This window comes from Artemia franciscana, chromosome 4, assembly GCF_032884065.1.
Source record: "Artemia franciscana chromosome 4, ASM3288406v1, whole genome shotgun sequence".
Taxonomy (NCBI): Eukaryota; Metazoa; Arthropoda; class Branchiopoda; order Anostraca; family Artemiidae; genus Artemia; species Artemia franciscana.
In genome coordinates, this window is record NC_088866.1 from 5,713,247 (window position 1) to 5,732,447 (window position 19,201).

General features: G+C 34.3%; 1 protein-coding gene across 1 annotated transcript; it reads left to right on the top strand.

Annotated features, from left to right (window-relative positions):
• The first annotated feature begins 557 nt into the window (after nt 1-557).
• LOC136025651 (protein NipSnap-like) lies at nt 558-18,726 on the top strand. The gene is made up of 4 exons (XM_065701635.1): nt 558-573; nt 1,890-2,080; nt 5,786-6,053; nt 16,965-18,726. The coding sequence occupies exons 1-4, from the start codon at nt 558-560 to the stop codon at nt 17,111-17,113; spliced, it is 624 nt and encodes a 207-aa protein (XP_065557707.1). The 3' UTR covers nt 17,114-18,726.
• Nucleotides 18,727-19,201: the final 475 nt, after the last annotated feature.

Here is a 19,201-nt window from a genome sequence, read left to right on the forward strand (position 1 = left end):
ATACACTTAGCGAGAAATAAACTCTAGCACTTTCCTTTATGGTTTTGACAAGCTTTTAGTTATCATGTATAAAAGTAAGTTTGTTTACTTAGAATCGAACCAACACCGAACTCTGCTGTAACAATTAGTCATGCACTACTGAAAACCTTTTTTGCTGTGGCACTTGTTGCTGGCAACAATAGAACTTTTCTTGCCAAAGCTGCAGCCCATGGCAGCTGAGTAGAATATCTTTTCCAGAAGGCAACGGTTGCATTTACTGCATCAACTAGGACAAGATCTTTTGATCTCCTGGCATGAGCTACCAAGCCCAGATATAAATCTACTTGACGCCGAATCACTTTATCATTTTCATCCTGCTCTGCATAATCGCTCTGACACATTACCTGGTGGAGCAGCATCGTTTTTATTATGTTTAATCATGAGAAGATTTAGAGTTGCTGCTATTCTGAGAAAACTCATATTCACACAACTGATCTGAGTTGCTGGTCCACTGACAGCACAAGAAGTTAAAGACTCCTGTTCACGCATTTTTTGAGGGCCCTCTCCTCTCTGTACAAATGGATTTCTACTGCAGTAAAATGCTCACCACAAGTTGAAGTGGAGGGACCTGGAGTGGTAATTGGACAAATTCGGTTCACAAGGTATGTGATAAAGTACCTTATATCAGTCTCCAGCACTAGAGTTTTAACCATTTTGAACAAGAGTCCCCTTCTTGTCAGTGAACCATCAAGACGGATCGTCACTTTCATTTATCTGGATTGTTTCATAGTCAAAAAGTGCAGTTGTCACCATGAGATCATCCATTGGGAAGCGAAAGTCAAACTTGTTTCTCATCTTTTTCTTAGAAACAAAATGCAGCTACTATCTTTTGGTTGCTCCTCAGGGTGATCTTTTATGAAACCCCGACAGAGTAGAGAGCAACATTTTGGGTAGCAAAAGAATTCTTCCTCAATAGCCTTGACTGTAGTTAAAAAATTCAACAGTAGAGAGCAAAGGTCACGCATCAGTTTATATTCCTCGTCATCTAGAACAAGGCCAGGTTTCCCAATTCTTCACGAAACACTTGCCGATGGGCCTTTGTATTGAATAATACTTTGCATTATACTATATGTCATATTCCATCTTGTAAACAAATCCCGTTTTAGGGACCTGTAGTGTCCATATCTTAGTAATATAGAAGGTAGATCATCAGTAACCTGCACCATGGGCAACTGGTTATCAGCCTCAAGAACCTCGTTAAAATCACAAACTCTTTTAACGAATTCACTGTTATTTTAAATGTGAATTTTTTCAAGGAGGATATTAAAATGCACTCTCTGAGCCATGTGTCTGCTTGGTGTGCTGATTGGTGTTATGGTGTTAAACTATTGTTAAATTGTTGTTATATTAATATATATTGGTGTTGTGGGTTTATATTAGTGATATATTGTTGTCACAACAGTTGATTATTGATTGGATTTGCCATTTATTTTATTTTTATTTATTTAGATTTCTGTTAATCCTATTCAAAACGTGTAAGCCACTTGGTGTTTTCCATTTTTTTCATTTTTCTGTATCTTTAAAATTAGAATACCAATTTAATTGATTCTTAACCCAATGATCATAAAATAAACATAGTCTCTTAATGTAGTGGTACAAAAATAAGAAGTATTTTGTAACCTATTACTTAAAGAATAAACATCTATTACAAAATATATGAAAAAAGAATGTGGTAAACAAACAAGGAGATTTAGATCATAATTGTGGCGCAAAAACGGCGCCATAACTACACCAGGAAATGAAACCAACGAACTAGACCATCAGGACTAAGCTACCACAAATTAAATTATGAAATCAACGTCTGTTTTATATTCTGTGCAGACTGATTTATTAGTACAATTTTACACAAGACTATTGTCAAGCGTCAATTTTTAGGGAGAAAAAAGCGAATTTGATAAAAAACTGTCCTGACCTGCAAATTGAACTTGTTGGCAGTTGGGGTGTATCCGTTGGTGATCAGGATCAATTCTTACACATATGTCGCTATAAAGGAGGATATTCAACAATTGATAAATCAGGAGCCATGCTAAAAAATAACCAGGTACAAAAACATTTATTATGTTTTTAATATATTTTTTTTTATTTGTAATTGTTTTATATTTTATTATGTTATTTATTTTTATATTTATTCCAATTTAATTTACTTTAATAGATATTTTAATTATAGTTTTTTAAATTTAATTTATTTATGTTTATTTCATTTACTATAACTCATTTTATATTTATGTTAAACAAACACAACTTAGGAACAATAGAGACATTTTTCCAAGACAGTGGAAATCCAATTCAAAGGATATTTCTGAATTGGATATATATATATATATATATATATATATATATATATATATATATATATATATATATATATATATATATATATAAATGTAGTGTCCGTCCGTCTATCCGTTGCACTATCTTTATCGTTACACATTATTAACGTTATTACCGTTACACGAGCTAAAAAAATTGAGGCTCTTTTTAAGTTTTATTAAATTGCTTAAAATGTAAAAAACTGGTGATTGCACAAATATTTCAATATATTTGGACAATGGATTAAAGCAATTCGTAAGCCTTAAAACAGAAAACCAAAAGTTTGAAGTTTAGTAGAAATTGTTGAAGTTTAGAATACTTGCTGTTCAAAGAAAATTTGTCAAAGTGTCAATTAACGTCAAAAAAGAAATTATGATTAAATTGATTAAAATGTAAGAAACTGGTGATTGCACAGATGTTTCTATATATTTTGACAATGGATTAAAGCAATTTGAAAACCTTAAAACAGAAAACCAAAAGTTTGAAGTTTAGTAGAAATTGTTGAAGTTTAGAATACTTGCTGTTCAAAGAAAATTTGTCAAAGTGTCAATTAACGTCAAAAAGAAATTATTATTAAATTGATTAAAATGTAAGAAACTGGTGATTGCACAGATGTTTCTATATATTTTGACAATGGATTAAAGCAATTTGAAAACCTTAAAACAGAAAACCAAAAGTTTGAAGTTTAGTAGAAATTGTTGAAGTTTAGAATACTTGCTGTTCTAAGAAAATTTGTCAAAGTGTCAATTAACGTCAAAAAAGAAATTATGATTAAATTGATTAAAATGTAAAAAACTGGTGATTGCACAGATGTTTCTATATATTTTGACAATGGATTAAAGCAATTTGAAAACCTTAAAACAGAAAACCAAAAGTTTGAAGTTTAGTAGAAATTGTGGTTAGGGAAACCCTTGACAGAAACTAGATAGCTGTGACCATTTTATGGCCATAGGTATGTTCATTAGACTCATATAGATTAACCCATGGTTACAATAGACAATGATTTCCACAAGTCCATAGTGTAACTTGTGGCACAAACTAAAGCATTACTGAGCTTTTCTGAAAGATGAGATTCACGAGTCCAAAATGGAACCTGTGGCAGAAACTAGAGAGTTGTAATGATTTTATGGTCACGGCTATGGAGAAAGATAAGATTTACGAGTCCAAAATGGAACCTGTGGCAGAAACTAGAGAGTTGTAATGATTTTATGGTCACGGCTATGGAGAAAGATAAGATTTACGAGTCCAAAATGGAACCTGTGGCAGAAACTAGAGAGTTGTAATGATTTTATGGTCACGGCTATGGAGAAAGATAAGATTTACGAGTCCAAAAGGGAACCTGTGGTAGAAACTAGAGAGTTGTAATGATTTTATGGTCACGGCTATGGAGAAAGATAAGATTTACGAGTCCAAAAGGGAACCTGTGGTAGAAACTATTGAGCTTTAACCTTTTTATACAGTATAGACGTCGATTGGCTCCTTGTTGCCCATGGAAACAACCGCTATTACACATTTAATAACAATAAGAATTAATTACTTTTTTTAAAACATAAAATTTAGTAGAGGAGAAAAGTATCAGTGATAAAATGAGCAATAATGCAAAACAAATATAAATATGCCCAACTTCAAAGGATTATAATAACAATAATAAAATACAAATAATCCTAAGCATCAAGGACACCAATATAAGAAATATTTTTATGCTCCCTCATACCTATAAACATTTTTTTTTTACTTCTTTGAAAATTCATACCTGAAATTTTTTTTTCTTACCTGAAAACAGAATTTTTCTCGGATATGTTCTTTGCTTTCTTGAGAATATCCTAAGGCCATCCATTCAAACATTTATCCTCATTATTTGAGGAGTTCAGAAAGGCCATGGAGAGTTGCCAAGGAACATACACCAATCATTACTGTTATAGAGATTCTTGTAAAGATATCGGAAAAAATATCCAAATTTCTACCTGGATATTGGTATCTCATTAATAAAACAAACTTATTGCGTGATCTGACAGTTCAGGAAAGTATGTACCCATGCTCCTCCCGCCCACTTACTACTGAAGTAATGTTAAGCACCAAGCACATCAATATAAGTAATTTTATATGCTCCCTTGATCCGTATTAATTCTTTTCATGCCTGAAAGTCCCAATTTTTCGGGAAGTTTTTATTGGTTGTTCCAAGATTATGAACTTACTAGAATAGTACCATGTTTTCATCGATTTGGCCAAGTTGAATCTTGAAAAAAGTAAGCAAACAAGTCAACAAAACTACGTGGTTAAATTTGACAACGTTTTTCCATCCTTAATTAAGTGTAAAGCATTAACAAAGTGTGGCCATAGTATTAATAATATGTGGTCAGTGTGGCCATATTGAATCATGAAAACAAGTAAGCAAAACTATGCACTTAAATTTGACAACAGTTTTCATCCTTAAACATTCAAATATCAATCACTAATAAAGCCTGGCCATAACATTAATTAAGTATGGTCAGAGGGGCCATGTTGAATCATGAAAAGAAGTAAGCAAAGCTATGTAGTTCACTTTGACAACACTTTTCATCCTTAAATATTCAAATACAACGCGTTAATAATGGCCCCCTACCATCCATTGCTCTTCCTGGCCGAAGGGCCCATAAACGGGTATCAACACCTCTGGTAGGATCGGTAAATTCTAATGTCATATCCTGTAACTTACCTTTAGGGAGATTGCCTGGCCTGAGAACCCTTATTACTTCAATCGTTATTGCTGAAGGATCAGTATATAGGTATGATAGTTTTTTTGTTTGTTTTTTATTTAATTCATCTGCAATGACGAGGAAAAACATAAAAAGACCCAGTGATTTTAGCCCAATAAAAACTAAAGATTTAGAGCAATAGAAAAAATTGGCTAATATTTTGTGAACCATTGTAAAGATGTCTGCAGCAACATGGAGACACAAAAACAAAAACAACATACATGCAAATTAATCAGAACCTGTCTGAAAATCTTGTGGGAAATGCAAAAATGTGCCAACAATTTTTGTGTCAAAACTTTTCCAACAAACGGTATTAACAATTTAATTTCTTTTACCTTTTGTGATTTCTGATCAATTTGTGATTTCTTATCACGTGGAATGCTCAAAGTGTATGAAAAAGCTTTTAGACAAGAAAATTTCTTCCTCTTCTCAGGATATTATCCTTACAGTCATATGCTAGTTAACAAAATATGTTAAAAAATAAAACAAATATGGTAGACTAATTAAAGAAATATGGTAAAGAAAATAAACAAATGTGGGTCACTATCAATTTTTAATTCTGGTGTCTCTTTAGTTTTCCTTGCTCCAAAAAAGTATGGTTAGCTGTGAGTTGTAGTCGAATGGAAAATCTGGCCATAAGTGTAATACTTTGTCAGTTTATTAGTGAATTATTTCATTATCTTTTTTTCTCACTTTCAAAGGACGCACAGTCGCTACTAAAAGAGAGGGCTGGTTACTTACGTTCGCGTCATTCGCAGTTCATCCTACCCTTCAGTTATTGGCCAGAAATCAAAATGAGAACTGGTAACAGTATTTACGAAGTCAGAAGCTACACATTGAAGCCTGGGACCATGATTGAGTGGGGAAATAATTGGGCAAGAGCTATTAATTTTAGAAGAGAGAATGAAGAAGCATTTGCTGGATTTTTTTCGCAAGTCGGAAGGCTTTATCAAGTGCATCATTTTTGGAGTAAGTGATTTATTTTTTTCAGATACACTTTCTCACGAAAAAAGGAGATTATTCCTAAGACTATCAAGGCAAAAATATTAAATTTAATATTAAAATTTTTAATTTTTTATTTATTTATTTTAGAATTAACGACGCTTCTTGACTACTAAGGTCCCTGCGTCGACCCTGCAGTGCATTCCTGCAGCGTGATTTGATCTCTGGGTCCCTTATTACCTTAGCTTGGTAATACGGGACCCAGAGATCGAATCACGCTGCAGGAATGCACTGCAGGGCCGATGCAGGGACCTTAGTAGTCAAGAAGCGTCGTTAATTCTTAAATAAATAAAAAAAAAGCTAACTGTCCAATCGTTTATAACTCTAACCAAAGCGATAAAGATAGCAAGTTACTTAATAATATTACGTTCACAAATAACACGTTTTTAGGCAGTCATAATTGGAACAATTGAATCAAAGTCTTTCTTTTTTAAAGATAAAATAAGACCAAAGTAAAACAAATATACTTCGCTTTTTTGAACCTGACGGAGGAATGGATTAAAAAATGTCCACAAGAACAGGTGAATGTTGTGAGAAATATAAATAAACGTGGCCAAAAATACAAAAAACTTGGAATATCTGGTAAAATGTTCCTCTAATAGTGACGTTAACCTTCGAAAATTTAGGGGAGGTTGGTTGTTGGTATTGTATGGGTGGTTGCTTAATAAAAATATTAAGTCACGCCCAATAGCCTTGCACCGCATTTTCGATTTTCAGTAGAAAAAGAATACACAGATTGAAATAAAATTTGGTGGTTTCATTCTGCATTTGCAAACATATGCACTTATCTCAGCCACTATCTAAATAGCCTTGTATGTTAAAGGAAATTTTCCAATAGTCTTGCACCTCGCCTTGAAAACCAACAGATGGTCAAGTTCACCTAAGCTGTCTATGGCAGCAACATCGAAGACTACCAAGACAAAATATTAGGTCATGCCCAATAGACCTGCACCGCATTTTCGATTTTCGGTAGAAAAAGACTACACAGATTGAAATGAAATTTGGGGGTTTCATTCTGCATTTGCAAACATATGCACTTATCTTAGCCACTATCTAAATAGCCTTGCATGTGAAAGGAAATTTTCCAATAGTCTTGCACTTCGCCTTCAAAACCAACAGATGGTCAAGTTCACCTAAGCTGTCTATGGCAGCAACATCGAAGACTACCAAGACAAAATATTAGGTCATGCCCAATAGACCTGCACCGCATTTTCGATTTTCGGTAGAAAAAGACTACACAGATTGAAATGAAATTTGGGGGTTTCATTCTGCATTTGCAAACATATGCACTTATCTTAGCCACTATCTAAATAGCCTTGCATGTGAAAGGAAATTTTCCAATAGTCTTGCACTTCGCCTTCAAAACCAACAGATGGTCAAGTTCACCTAAGCTGTCAATGGCAGCAACATCGAAGACTACCAAGACAAAATATTAGGTCATACCCAATAGACCTGCTCCGCATTTTCGATTTTCGGTAGAAAAAGACTATTATTCCAAAGGCTATCAAGACAAAAATATTAATTTAACATTAAAATTAAATTTAAATTCAACGTCTAAACCTTTACAAACCTCTATTTGGAGACTCTTGTTAAATTTCTGTAATTTAAGATTTACAGGAAGTCAGTTTTTTGTTCCTGGTTGGAGTCTTCTAATGAAGGAAAAGAATCTTGAATATGCCCTCCCTTTTTCTGCTCTTTTCCTTTTCAAGGATTTTTTTTAAGGAGGGTATGCAAATCTAGTCTCTTTGAAGTACTGTATTGGCAATCAAACTTAATCCAACAATCTAATTTAACTGCTATTTTATGACATGTGATGTCCAATTTGGCAAGTTATGATCTTCTCCAAATTCGGAGAATATTCCAAAGACTACCACGACAAAAATATTAAGTCACGCTCAATAGCTTTTTGGAGCATCAAAGCATTTTTTGTTCGGTTAAGGTGCGTCTTCAGGTCGATTTGCCAACTCCTTTACTGACCATCTGTAACCGCAAAAATCGTCTAGGGCCGTCACATAGATAAGTAAAATAGGAATTTCGTGGTTGCTGAGATCTATAAAAAGTATTCCTCATTGTTTTCGTTTTATCGTTGCTCAGATCTTATTCCTGGAGTCATCTAATTCCATCGCCTCAATCCTGAAATGGAAAATACAGTTTGTTCTCTATGAGACAATATTGCTTTGTTAATCACAGCTAGAAATCATGGGCTACAGTTGCTGCAATCCCTTTGCCGGGGTTGGTCACTGGAGCTTTTGTTAACCTTAAGCCATGACATTTGTCATGACATGCTAATGCTAGCTCCGGTTATTGTAGTGAATAATTATATTCTATTCTATTCTAAAAAAAAAATATGCCTCTAAAGTGAATATTTCCCTTTCCCCTGACTTAAAAATACGTTTGAACTTAGTTTGGAGCTCTCCCTCAACAGGAAAAGCAAAAAAAAGGTGCAAAACGTACAGCCGAACATTATGTATCTTTAGCAAAGAAATGCCAAGAAAAGCTGTTTTTTTGTAATGTCTCTTTTGGGTGAAGTGTACAAGATAGGATGCAAAAAATGCTGGATTCTACTTTTGATTTATACAATCATATAACTTTATGCAACGTTTTTTGCAACTGAAATTAGGATTCATGCGTCACCTTCACCTAGAAATATCACTTGGAAAAAAAGGTTCATGTTATATTTGAACATAAAGCATTAAATTGAAATAATTTGAATTTAATATTAAGTATCAATAAATGTTTAATTTTGAATTAAATACACAAAATGATTAATTGGCAAATAAAATAGAATAGAATATATTTATTCACTACAATAGCCGGAGCTAGCATTAGCATGTCATGACAAAAATAATTTATACCTTCAAAAACTCTGACGGGAAAATTTAAACAAACATTATATTAATCAACCACATATTAATCAAACATTAAATATTAGTCGCGTCAATATTATTAAAATGACGGTTAAATATGGAACAAATGATTTGCAATATCTCTCAGTATTATAGGCTGAGCAAGTCAGTAACTCTGGACAATTCTTTTTTATTTGTCGGAGTCTAGTAACTGGTCCTTCAGTTGGGGGGCTCTCAAGATTGGGTAGTAGACGACAATGAGTTGGGGAATTCAAACAATTTAGTCCAAATGTATATGTTAAGCCATGTCTACGACTATCAAGTGATTCCAAATTTAGTTGTTTCAGTGCATCCTAGTAAGTTGAGTAGTTTTGTCCAAGTATAGTTTTTACAGCTCTTTTTGCATCGTCTCAAGTCTGTCTGTTTGATCTTTTGTCAATCCCGGATGCCAAGCAGGGCATACATACTCAAGAGAAGGTCTAACATAACCGCAGTATACAGACTTAAATACCTCAGTTGGTGTACCGAATCTTTTTAGGTTGGAAAATGAATGTAAAAGCGATGCGCCTTTTTTAGTCAGATAGTCAACGTGCGAATTCCAACTTAAATCATCGTCCAGCAGTATCCCAAGTATTTTAACAGTTTTCTTTGTTGGCAGTATGGAATTATGAGAAGAGTGGTTGTTACCCTTTAGGAAGGAAAACGTCATATAAGAGCTCTTAGTTTCACTCGAGCATTCTTACAACAAATGGACGGGCACCCATAGCCTTTGCTTCTTCCACAACTACATTATGATCAAGACTATCAAAAGCTTTGACTATGTCTTCAAATAATGCATCAACATAGGCCCCATTATTTTCTAAGTGCTTAAAGATAGTATCCAACAATGCAACCAAATAATGAACAGTACTATGCCCGGACCTAAATCCAGATTGTTGGGGATCAATATTATCATTTATGTCCTCAAATGAACAATCAAAAATAAAACTTTCAAATACTTTTGAGAGAGCTGGTGTTTTCGAAATTGGCCTCATCTCAGTAATATCTTTAGGTGCCTTGCATTTGGGGATTGGCGTTACATTCGCCTGTTTAAAAATACATGGGAAAACACCATCAATAAAACATTGGTTAAAAATTGCCGTTAAAGGAGTTAATAAAAGATCAGCACACTCAATACTCAATAATCAATTTAATTGGTATCTCACTAGGATAACTAGATTTACGAGAATAGAGTGCCTTCAACTTTTTTAGGAACTGAACAAATCTCTAGTATAGGGATATTTGAAACTGAATCATTCGGTGGTAATTTTCTTAGTTGCGGATGGATTTTTCAAATTGATGCAAAAAAGTCATTAATTTCACTAGGTAACAGGGGTTTACCATTGACATCTCTCACTTCAACTCTAGTTACTTTTTTGCCGATAATGCTCTGAACTAAATCATGGAACTTCCTTGGGTTGGATTTATATATTTTGCTTATTATTTTAGACCCATACTGCGTACGTGAACATCTTATTTTATATACAATTAAATTTCTTACTCTTATGAAATCTTTTACAGGTCCAGTTAAATGCAATTCGTTTCTCACTTTTATCAGATTCCGAATCTCTTGAGTAATCCATGGTTCATCATTAGATTTCACATACATTTTTTTTGTGGGAAAATTTCACAGTATTTTTCGAACAGTTCCTTACAGAATAAACTTGCCATTTTGTCACCGTCAGACAATGAGAAAATATCACGCCAGTCACGATCTGTGAGCCAATTCTTGTAGAGATTTACTAGTTCAGGTATGAAAGGCCTGTACACCACACTATTTATTTGTCTATTTGAGATAAAATGATTGGGTGTCCAAGCAACACACAGGTGATCACTCAAACCTAATGGGGGTAATGTAACTGGAGTATTATAATATTCAGGACAGTTGCTAAAAATGAGATCCAACATACGGTTACCTCTTATGGGCACCTTGACAACCCGCTTAAGTGATAGTGAATTACTTAGCCATTTGGCATCTAAGTCATTAAAGTCACCACACATTATGATACCAGCATTAGGATACAAGGATCGTACATTGTCAGTGCAATTCTGTAAGTAATTCACAAGGTCTTTACGATAGGGGCCACGGGGTGGATAGTAAGCAACACATATTACCAGTGATGCCACTTCCTTGGGAAGCTTCTTAGGCCTGCACCACAACCATAATACTTCAAAACCATGCTTATTTGGTATATTACTGAAAGTGAAAACTCGATTTCTTATAGACGATCAACAAATAATACCAACACCACCATCATGTGTTACTGTAATATCATCGGGTGTCATTCTAGGTTTGAAATAGGTATCACATCCTTCAAATGCTACAACATCTTCAGTCGCGGACCATGATTCACAGATACAAGCAATATCAACCAGTTCATTCTTCAAGCAAAGTTCAACCTCTTCTAATTTGTTCATAAGTGACCGGACATTTGATAATATTATTTTCGGAAATATATAGGGATGAAAGAAGGGTCTTACACTGCAGTCTCGAATCTCCTTGCCAGCACATTGAATCGGTTCCAAGTTGGGATACTCGGAAGACATGGTTTGAGGGGTGGGTGAATCTCTGATTTCTTTGAAATTCCAAACTGGTTGGTTTCTAGTACTGGATATATTGTCGGAAGGCTGGCAGATGTTGGTTCTTGCCCGTTTCTCCAAGGTTTTACGAGGAGTGGTTGGTATGAGGGGGGAGGGATCCGCATTGGCTGATTTAAGACAGGTGGTTTCAGCTTCAAGCTCATAAGTGGGACTGGAAATTGTTGTCTTTGGCAACCATGTTTTAACAGAGGTGGAATTTTTCGCTCCCCGTTTTTTGAACTTCGCAATTCAGTATTGGAACGTAGCTTTTTCCTTCTGTGGGAAGTGAGATGCACATTAGGACAACAGTTTATTAAACAAAGGCCATGAGCAATTTTTTTACACAGAGATCTGTGAGGCAGAATACCACACTCATCACGGCAGATGCCTTTGAAATAATCCACGCAAATATGGAGAAACGTGCAATTCTCCGCCTTTCTACAGCCTCGCATTATGTGAAATCTGCAGACACGTCGTTCAGGAATATGGTCTGTTGTAAGACCCTCTTCATTTGTATGCGGAGACTGAGAATACTCTAGGTCGGTTTGTGTTGTTTGACTAGTAACAAAGCTACTGCATTGAACAGATACACAGATACTGCATTGAACAAAATAGGTTGGGTTTCAAGCTTTTCGCCAAATAGTTGTTTTTTCCTGGACAAATCTGTAAAAATCTTATGTATGTTGAGCACTATAGTGGAAATATCTACAGTAAACACAAATAAATTAGTTAGCAGGTGCATACAAAGATAGGCCTGACCTTGAGTACATGCTCCCTCCCAAAAAACAATTTAGTATTTAACGTTTTTTAGAGATAACTTGCTTTTTATATCTTAGAGCTTGAATCCAATTCCCTCAGATTGATGAGACCCTCCTTAATTAAGTACTGCATACGTCCATGTGAAGATAGTCTTTCAGCTAAATCCATACCCTATAAATTTGTCTCATAGTCTATAGAACCTGAACAATGTATGGGAAAGTACTTGACAAAATGAATTTTTCAGAGATGAGGATTTTTCCTGAATTCTAATTTGAATATTAGATATTAGCAGTAGGGCTTTTATGCCTCATAATAGGGGGGGGGGGCTCATAATTTTATATTTCATATAAAATATAAGGAAATTAACGTCAGATGTCAGAAATACTAGGGTAAGGGGGTTGCCGCTCCCCCTCCCCTGTCTAGGCATAGAACCGGTTCTGTTTGACAATATCCAAAGTTAAATTTCTTCCTCTAAATCATTAACACAGGAGTTCGAGATAATTCAACATTATAGATGTTCTAACTCTTCTTATGAGGGTTCTTCTTCTTATTCTTGCAACAGGACCAGGCTTTTTTCTGCGTCATCTGACGTTTGAAATAATATTGACGTTTGACGTTTTGGCGTTTGACGAATGATGTTTGAGATAACTCAACAGTATGGACAAATAACAACATGCCTAGATCCTGGATTGTGGTTTTTAATTGTTTTCCCCTTTCGTTTTACTGTCTTAATATCTATTTACGGTAATATTATATCCTTTATCTCCATTTTGTAATTATATTTATTTACTAGTTGTATAAATACTATATCTTTATAAAACCAGTATTTTTGGCTATCGGTTTTTTTTTGTCCTCTATTTCCTTTCTTAGTTTTACCAGTGATTTAATACTTGAAATTTTTATATATCTAAATGTGTTGAAGTTGAAATAGCACTTGCTATTTGGGATTTTTTGACGTGCTTATGCTAGCTTAAAGCTTTTGTAGTGAATAAACATAAGCTATTCTTAACGAACTGTCACATCGATGTGAGATTGGAAGACTGGGGCTCTTTTGTTGCTTGTCCTACAACAGAAGCTTTAGATCGAACCTCCTCTGACGATAATAGCAATAGGGGTTTTATGCCTCATAATCTGGGGGAAGGGGGGCTATTGTGTACCACAGGTATAATTTTCATATAAAAGAAAAAGAATTTAACGTCAGATGTCATAAAAACTAGGGTAAGGGGGTAGCTGCCCGCTGTCGGGGCCTAGAACCGGTCCAGAAGTTAAATTTCTATCTTTACATCATTAACAAAGGAATTCGAGATAATCCAAAATTATGGATGTTTCAATTCTCTTCTTCTTGCAACAGGACCAGGTGATTTTCTGTGGCATCCGACGTTTGAAATTCGATTTTTTTTTTTTTTTTTTTTTTTTTTTTTTTTACCATAAGCTCCCCGTACTCGCGGTAAGGTTAGTCACGAGGATGGTTCGAATCAGCTTGATCTGATTTATTCAAAATGTGGTGACATAAAACTTTTCACAAATTTTGACTAAAATGCCTGCAGTCTCACTTTTAGCATCACATTCTTCCTCTCAACCAAAACGACTTGGATACTGATTACTAGTTTCCAATTACTAATTGCTATTAATTATAATTACTATTGTCATTAGTAGTTGCTAAAGCTGTTGTTACGATATTACTAATTATTAGTTATCATCAATAATAAGCATCGGCACTGTTTCTGTTTTTGAGAAAAACAGAAACAGAAAAAAACAGTTAGAAAAAAAACAGAACAGAAACAGAAACAGGTCAAACAAAAACAGGTGACCTGTTTCTGTAATCTGTTCTGTTTTTCGAAAAAACAGAAAACAGCTGTTTAAAAATAAAAAAACAGCTGTTTTAACAGCTGTTTTTCCTTACTTCTTCTATTTCTAATAGGAATGAAAACATCTTCTTGTTAAATCCTTTTAGTCACGTACAAAAGATGAGCAACTTCGTGCAATTCAACACACTAGCGTATTTTTAGGGGGGGGGGGGGGCGAAATTTGTCATAAAATGTGTCCAATCGGGTGATACCAACGCTATATTCCTTTCAAGTTTAAATGTCATTTATAATTGACAATTTACCCTAGTTGCTCTTAGACCGTTGCTTTAGCGGTAAACCATTGCTCAAAGCATATACCAACACTATATTCACCGCTTAAAGCACGGATGCTTTCAAGCCGAGGCTACTTAGACCGCTGCTTGCTAATATATACCAGACAGACACAGAGTCATCCCATCTAGCTTATGTCCACCGCTTAAGTTAGAGGCTATTTAGACCGTCGCTATAGCGGTAGCCCATTGCTCTAAGCAAATACCAACGCTCTATAACGCTCTATGGTTAGACCATTGCTCAAGTGGTAATAACCCTCCGCTACACACATATCAAGGTGCCTAGGTTCACCGCTTAAAGTACGGATGCCTTCAAGCCGTGGCTTGTTGGACCGCTGTTCTAGCGGTAACCCATTGCTCTAAGTAAATACCAACGCTATATTCCTCTTTTATATGGGATTTCATTGAGCCCATGTTTGCCGCTTAAAGCACGAATCCTTAAAGCCGTCAATGGTTAGACCGTTGCTCAAGCGGTAATAGCCATCCGCTACACATATACCAACAGTAGAGACATTGTCATATGGGGTTCCTATCTAGCCCATGTCCACTGTATAGCATTCAAGCTTCTCTCTCTTTCTCTATCTCTCTCTTTCGCTCAGATTTACCCCGGCGTGAATTAGCATGAGAGGTTGACTCTAGTTGAGCATTGTGGAGTGACATGCATGAGAGGAAAATTTTCAAGTAGTCAACCCGTAGTCAACCCGCGTGTGTTCCCCAAGGAGAACCTCCAACAGGTTGACTCTATTTCGGCATTGTCAAGGGACATACATGCACGGAGAGGTGCAGCATAAATGGGAGACAGTCACAACGGCAATCAAAGGAGTAAAATTAACCTTGACTGGGTTGCCCACTTAATTGGACAATCTGTCTTAGCTTTTTTCTACAATTGGCCATGACTTTGACTTTTCCCACAAGTATTCCCTTTTTGTTTAAATTCAAAAATCAACGGTATCATGGTATCATGCCCGCTAGATATGCGTTTTGGTACGGTAGGTACGGGTAGGTATCATGCGTTTCGGTATCATGCCCGCTAGATAGCGCGGCATTTGAAAAAAAAAAAAAGAAAAAAAAAAACAGAAAACAGATAAAAAAAAAAACAGAAACAGAAAAAAACAGATGAAAAAAAAACAGAACAGAAACAGAAACAGGTCAAACAAAAACAGGTAGCCTGTTTCTGTTTTCTGTTCTGTTTTTTGTAAAAACAGAAACAGAAACAGGCAGAAACAGGCAAGAAAAAACAGAAACAGAAACAGAAAACAGAAACAGTGCCGATGCATAATCAATAACATTACTAATTCTAACTGCTCATTATATGGACTAATAATATGAATGATAAAAAAAAAAATAAAATGAAAAATAATAAAATGAAAATAATAATAATAATATGAATAATAAAATGAGTAATTAATAATAGTTATTCATTAATACTATTACTAATTACTATTAATAATAACTCTATATAGATACTAATAACTTATTATTATGCAAAACTGATTATAAAGAATGTCATTAGATTCTCCTCAAAGACTGCTGCATTTTGGCAACACGAAGATATCATTATCTTTATTCGAGGGGGGGGGGGCAAAATCTCCGTGATTCGCACTAAATTAAACTAAAATACTATAAATGTGCTAATTAGATGTATTATCTTCATTGAAATTAAAAATATAAAATTTTCATAAGTCATTTAGGATAAAAATGTCATTTAGGTAAATGTAAAAAGAAAATGTCATATGAATAAAGTATCATTTAAATGCAAATGGCAAATAAACAACATGCCTAGATCCTGAATTGAAGTTTTTAATCTTTTCCTTTTGTCTCACTGTCTTAATATCTATTTATAGAAATATTATATCCTTTGTCTCCATTTTGTAATTATATTTATTTATTTACAGTTATATAAATACTATTTCTTTATATCTAGTTCCTAATATTTAGCATAGCCTTTATAAATTTACAAAAATCAATATTTTTTGCTATCGGTATTTATTTTTTTTGTCTAGTATTTCCTTTCTCAGTTTAACCAGTGATTTAATATTTGAATTTCCATTAAATCTTAATGTGTTGAACTTGAAATAGCACTTGCTACTTGGAATTTTTCATTTCATTTATTTTTTTTATTGACGAGCTTATCCTAGCTTGAAGCTTTGTAGCGAATAGGCATATGCTATTCTTAGCGAAATCTCACATCGATGCGGGGTTGGAAGACTGGGTCTTTTTGGATGCTGGTCTTACAAAAGCGGCTTTAGACCTAACCTCCTCCTACTAATTCTAGAAAAACTCTAGAAATAAAGACGTGATTATTTATTATCGAAAAACAGAAGGAAATACAAAAGAATTCTTGTTGTTAAAAACTCAAAAGGGTGACTCAAATATAAAGTAGGCTATATTAATGTCATAGGTGAAAATGGGTACAACTATCAGGGTATGAGAAAGGGTACTGGAAAGATGAAAAAAGAACATTTTCAATGTTTCAATAATTATTTACAATGTTCAAATTATTTTCCTTTGTTTTAGCGTACGCTGACCTTCAGACAAGAAAAGAAACCCGAGAATCAGCATGGAGGAAGCCAGGCTGGGACGAATGTGTTGCATATACTGTCCCTTTGATTAAGAAGATGGAAAGTCGAATTTTGTATCCGCTGTCTTTCTCGCCAACTCATTAGTTTATTTGAATCTGTTTTATGTTTAAGATTACCAAACTTTTTTTTTAGGGTAGCATTTTGTCTTTGTTTGAGAATTTAGTTGTTTAATATTTCCTCTTAGTTGATTTTTTGTAATATTCGCTATTGTTTTCAGTGGTATCAAACTAATTAGGCCTTTTTCCAGATTTTCGACATGTTAATGTCAAATAATTAATTAACCTTTATCTTTTCATATTCAGTCCAATTATAAATATAATTAACTTCGTACTCTATGTTCCAATTCATAAGCAAACGCAAGAACGTTCTTATAATTTTTCTACCAAATGTTAAATTAAAATTTTAAATTAAAATTAAATTGGAATCGAAACTAATGGTTGCGATTAAAACTGTTTTTAACTCCCTCCGTTTTTGCCTCACATTCAATTGGTTTCGTCTCTGAACGGCTCTATCTTAATTGGAATTCATTGGCAAAAAATGTATTTTTGAATAACGTGATGATAAGTTCAAATATTGACTATGAAGGAACGGCCAAAATGATTTTAGGGTGATTTTCTACATCATTTTCATCGCGAGTAAAGATCGTATCTGAAATTCTCATATTTCTTTGATCAATGACAAAATTGTTTACTAAGCTGTTCTCAAAGGGAGTATCATCATGAAAGCGTATATTCAATCAAGCTTTGATCTACATTGCACTGCTGATCCTCCTCTTGAAGACAACTTAGCCAACAGTTTTTGACAGTTACCACAGAAGTGCGAAAATGTCAGATGCGACCGTTTATGACGTGACAGTGATAATATGCATATGATTACAGGAAATAAGAAGCCAGGTTGTGAAGTCTATGTTTAGAAAGTAAGCGATTTATGTTGGAATTTCCAAAAAGGTGTATGTTAACAATAGCGTATATTCATCAAATCGGTTTCAAATTGTATCTAGTGTCCAAATGTAACTAAAGTCGTTATACTCGTGACAGCGAAACGTTGAGAATTAAATAATTCGTGAAACAGGTCGTAAGAATTAAATTTTGGGCCTAAATTAGTTAGTATTGAAACAGAAAATGCGTGTTCATGCCTATCAGTGAGTTCTTACGCTCTGGCAAAACAGTCTCAGTCACTAAAAACGAATATTTGGCCTTGAATAACATTAATTTTTTGTTTTTTGTTGTAAAATCGTTTGTGTTTTTCTATCAAGAATTTTGAAATTACTATTATCCAGCTTTTAGTTCTCATAAATATGAAGCTCACGTATTTGCGAAAATTTATTTTTATTGGTGACTAATTTTTAGCCAGAATATGAGGTAAACGTATTGCAGTTTTAGCTTAGTCAGATCTTTAATCTAAAAACGTAAAGAAACAGATGAACCATACAGTTAACAAAAGCTACATAAATAACGCTGTGTGTTAAACTTACTTCATTTTTAAAGCAAGCAAATAGTTTTTTCTATTATGGCAGCAAAACAAAATCCTTTCCAAGGATGTCCCTTCTATGTTCTTTTTGACTATATTATTTTAGGCTATATTATTTGTGGCATTTATCTGGTTTGTTTTGAAGGATAGATTTCCAGTTGGTGATTTTAAGGCTGTAGAGAAGATGTACTTAAAATAAACCTAAAAAAAAATTTTATCGCTCAGTATTGGAAGAAATTGTTTCGTTCTCTGTTTAGAATTATGCGGCATAATTAACAAGCAAAATTAGAGGAAAAACTGGTTTTGCCAACTATTAAATTACTTCATAGAAATCTATGGCTAAGGCAAGATACATTCTGTGGCTGGAAACTCTGGATTCTTTGCGACATTTGATTTTTCAAGGCTGCCCTGTGATCTAAAGAAATCAGGGAAGGGCTTGGGTGATTACTCCCAAATCGTATTAAGAGTAGCCGTTATAGAAATGTTAATGGCAGCACTATTAGCAGGAATAGGTGTAGTAAGAGAAGTATCACCTTAGGGAGATTTCTTCCACAACAAACGCTTTCTTTTTACAGGTTCTATGCTTTGTGTAAACCCAAGTGTCCTCAAATTTTCAATTGTCAAATCACTGATAGAAGAAGTTCAACATACTTAAATATTCAAAGTTGCGAAGAGGAGAGGGAGTTCACTTTGAATTCCCCA

Excerpts from the sequence above, each read along its gene's own strand:
- LOC136025651 (XM_065701635.1), top strand. Across the intron at positions 2,081-5,785 it reads CCATGCTAAAAAATAACCAG|GACGCACAGTCGCTACTAAA; the intron begins GTACAAAAACAT and ends TCACTTTCAAAG. Across the intron at positions 6,054-16,964 it reads TCAAGTGCATCATTTTTGGA|CGTACGCTGACCTTCAGACA; the intron begins GTAAGTGATTTA and ends CCTTTGTTTTAG.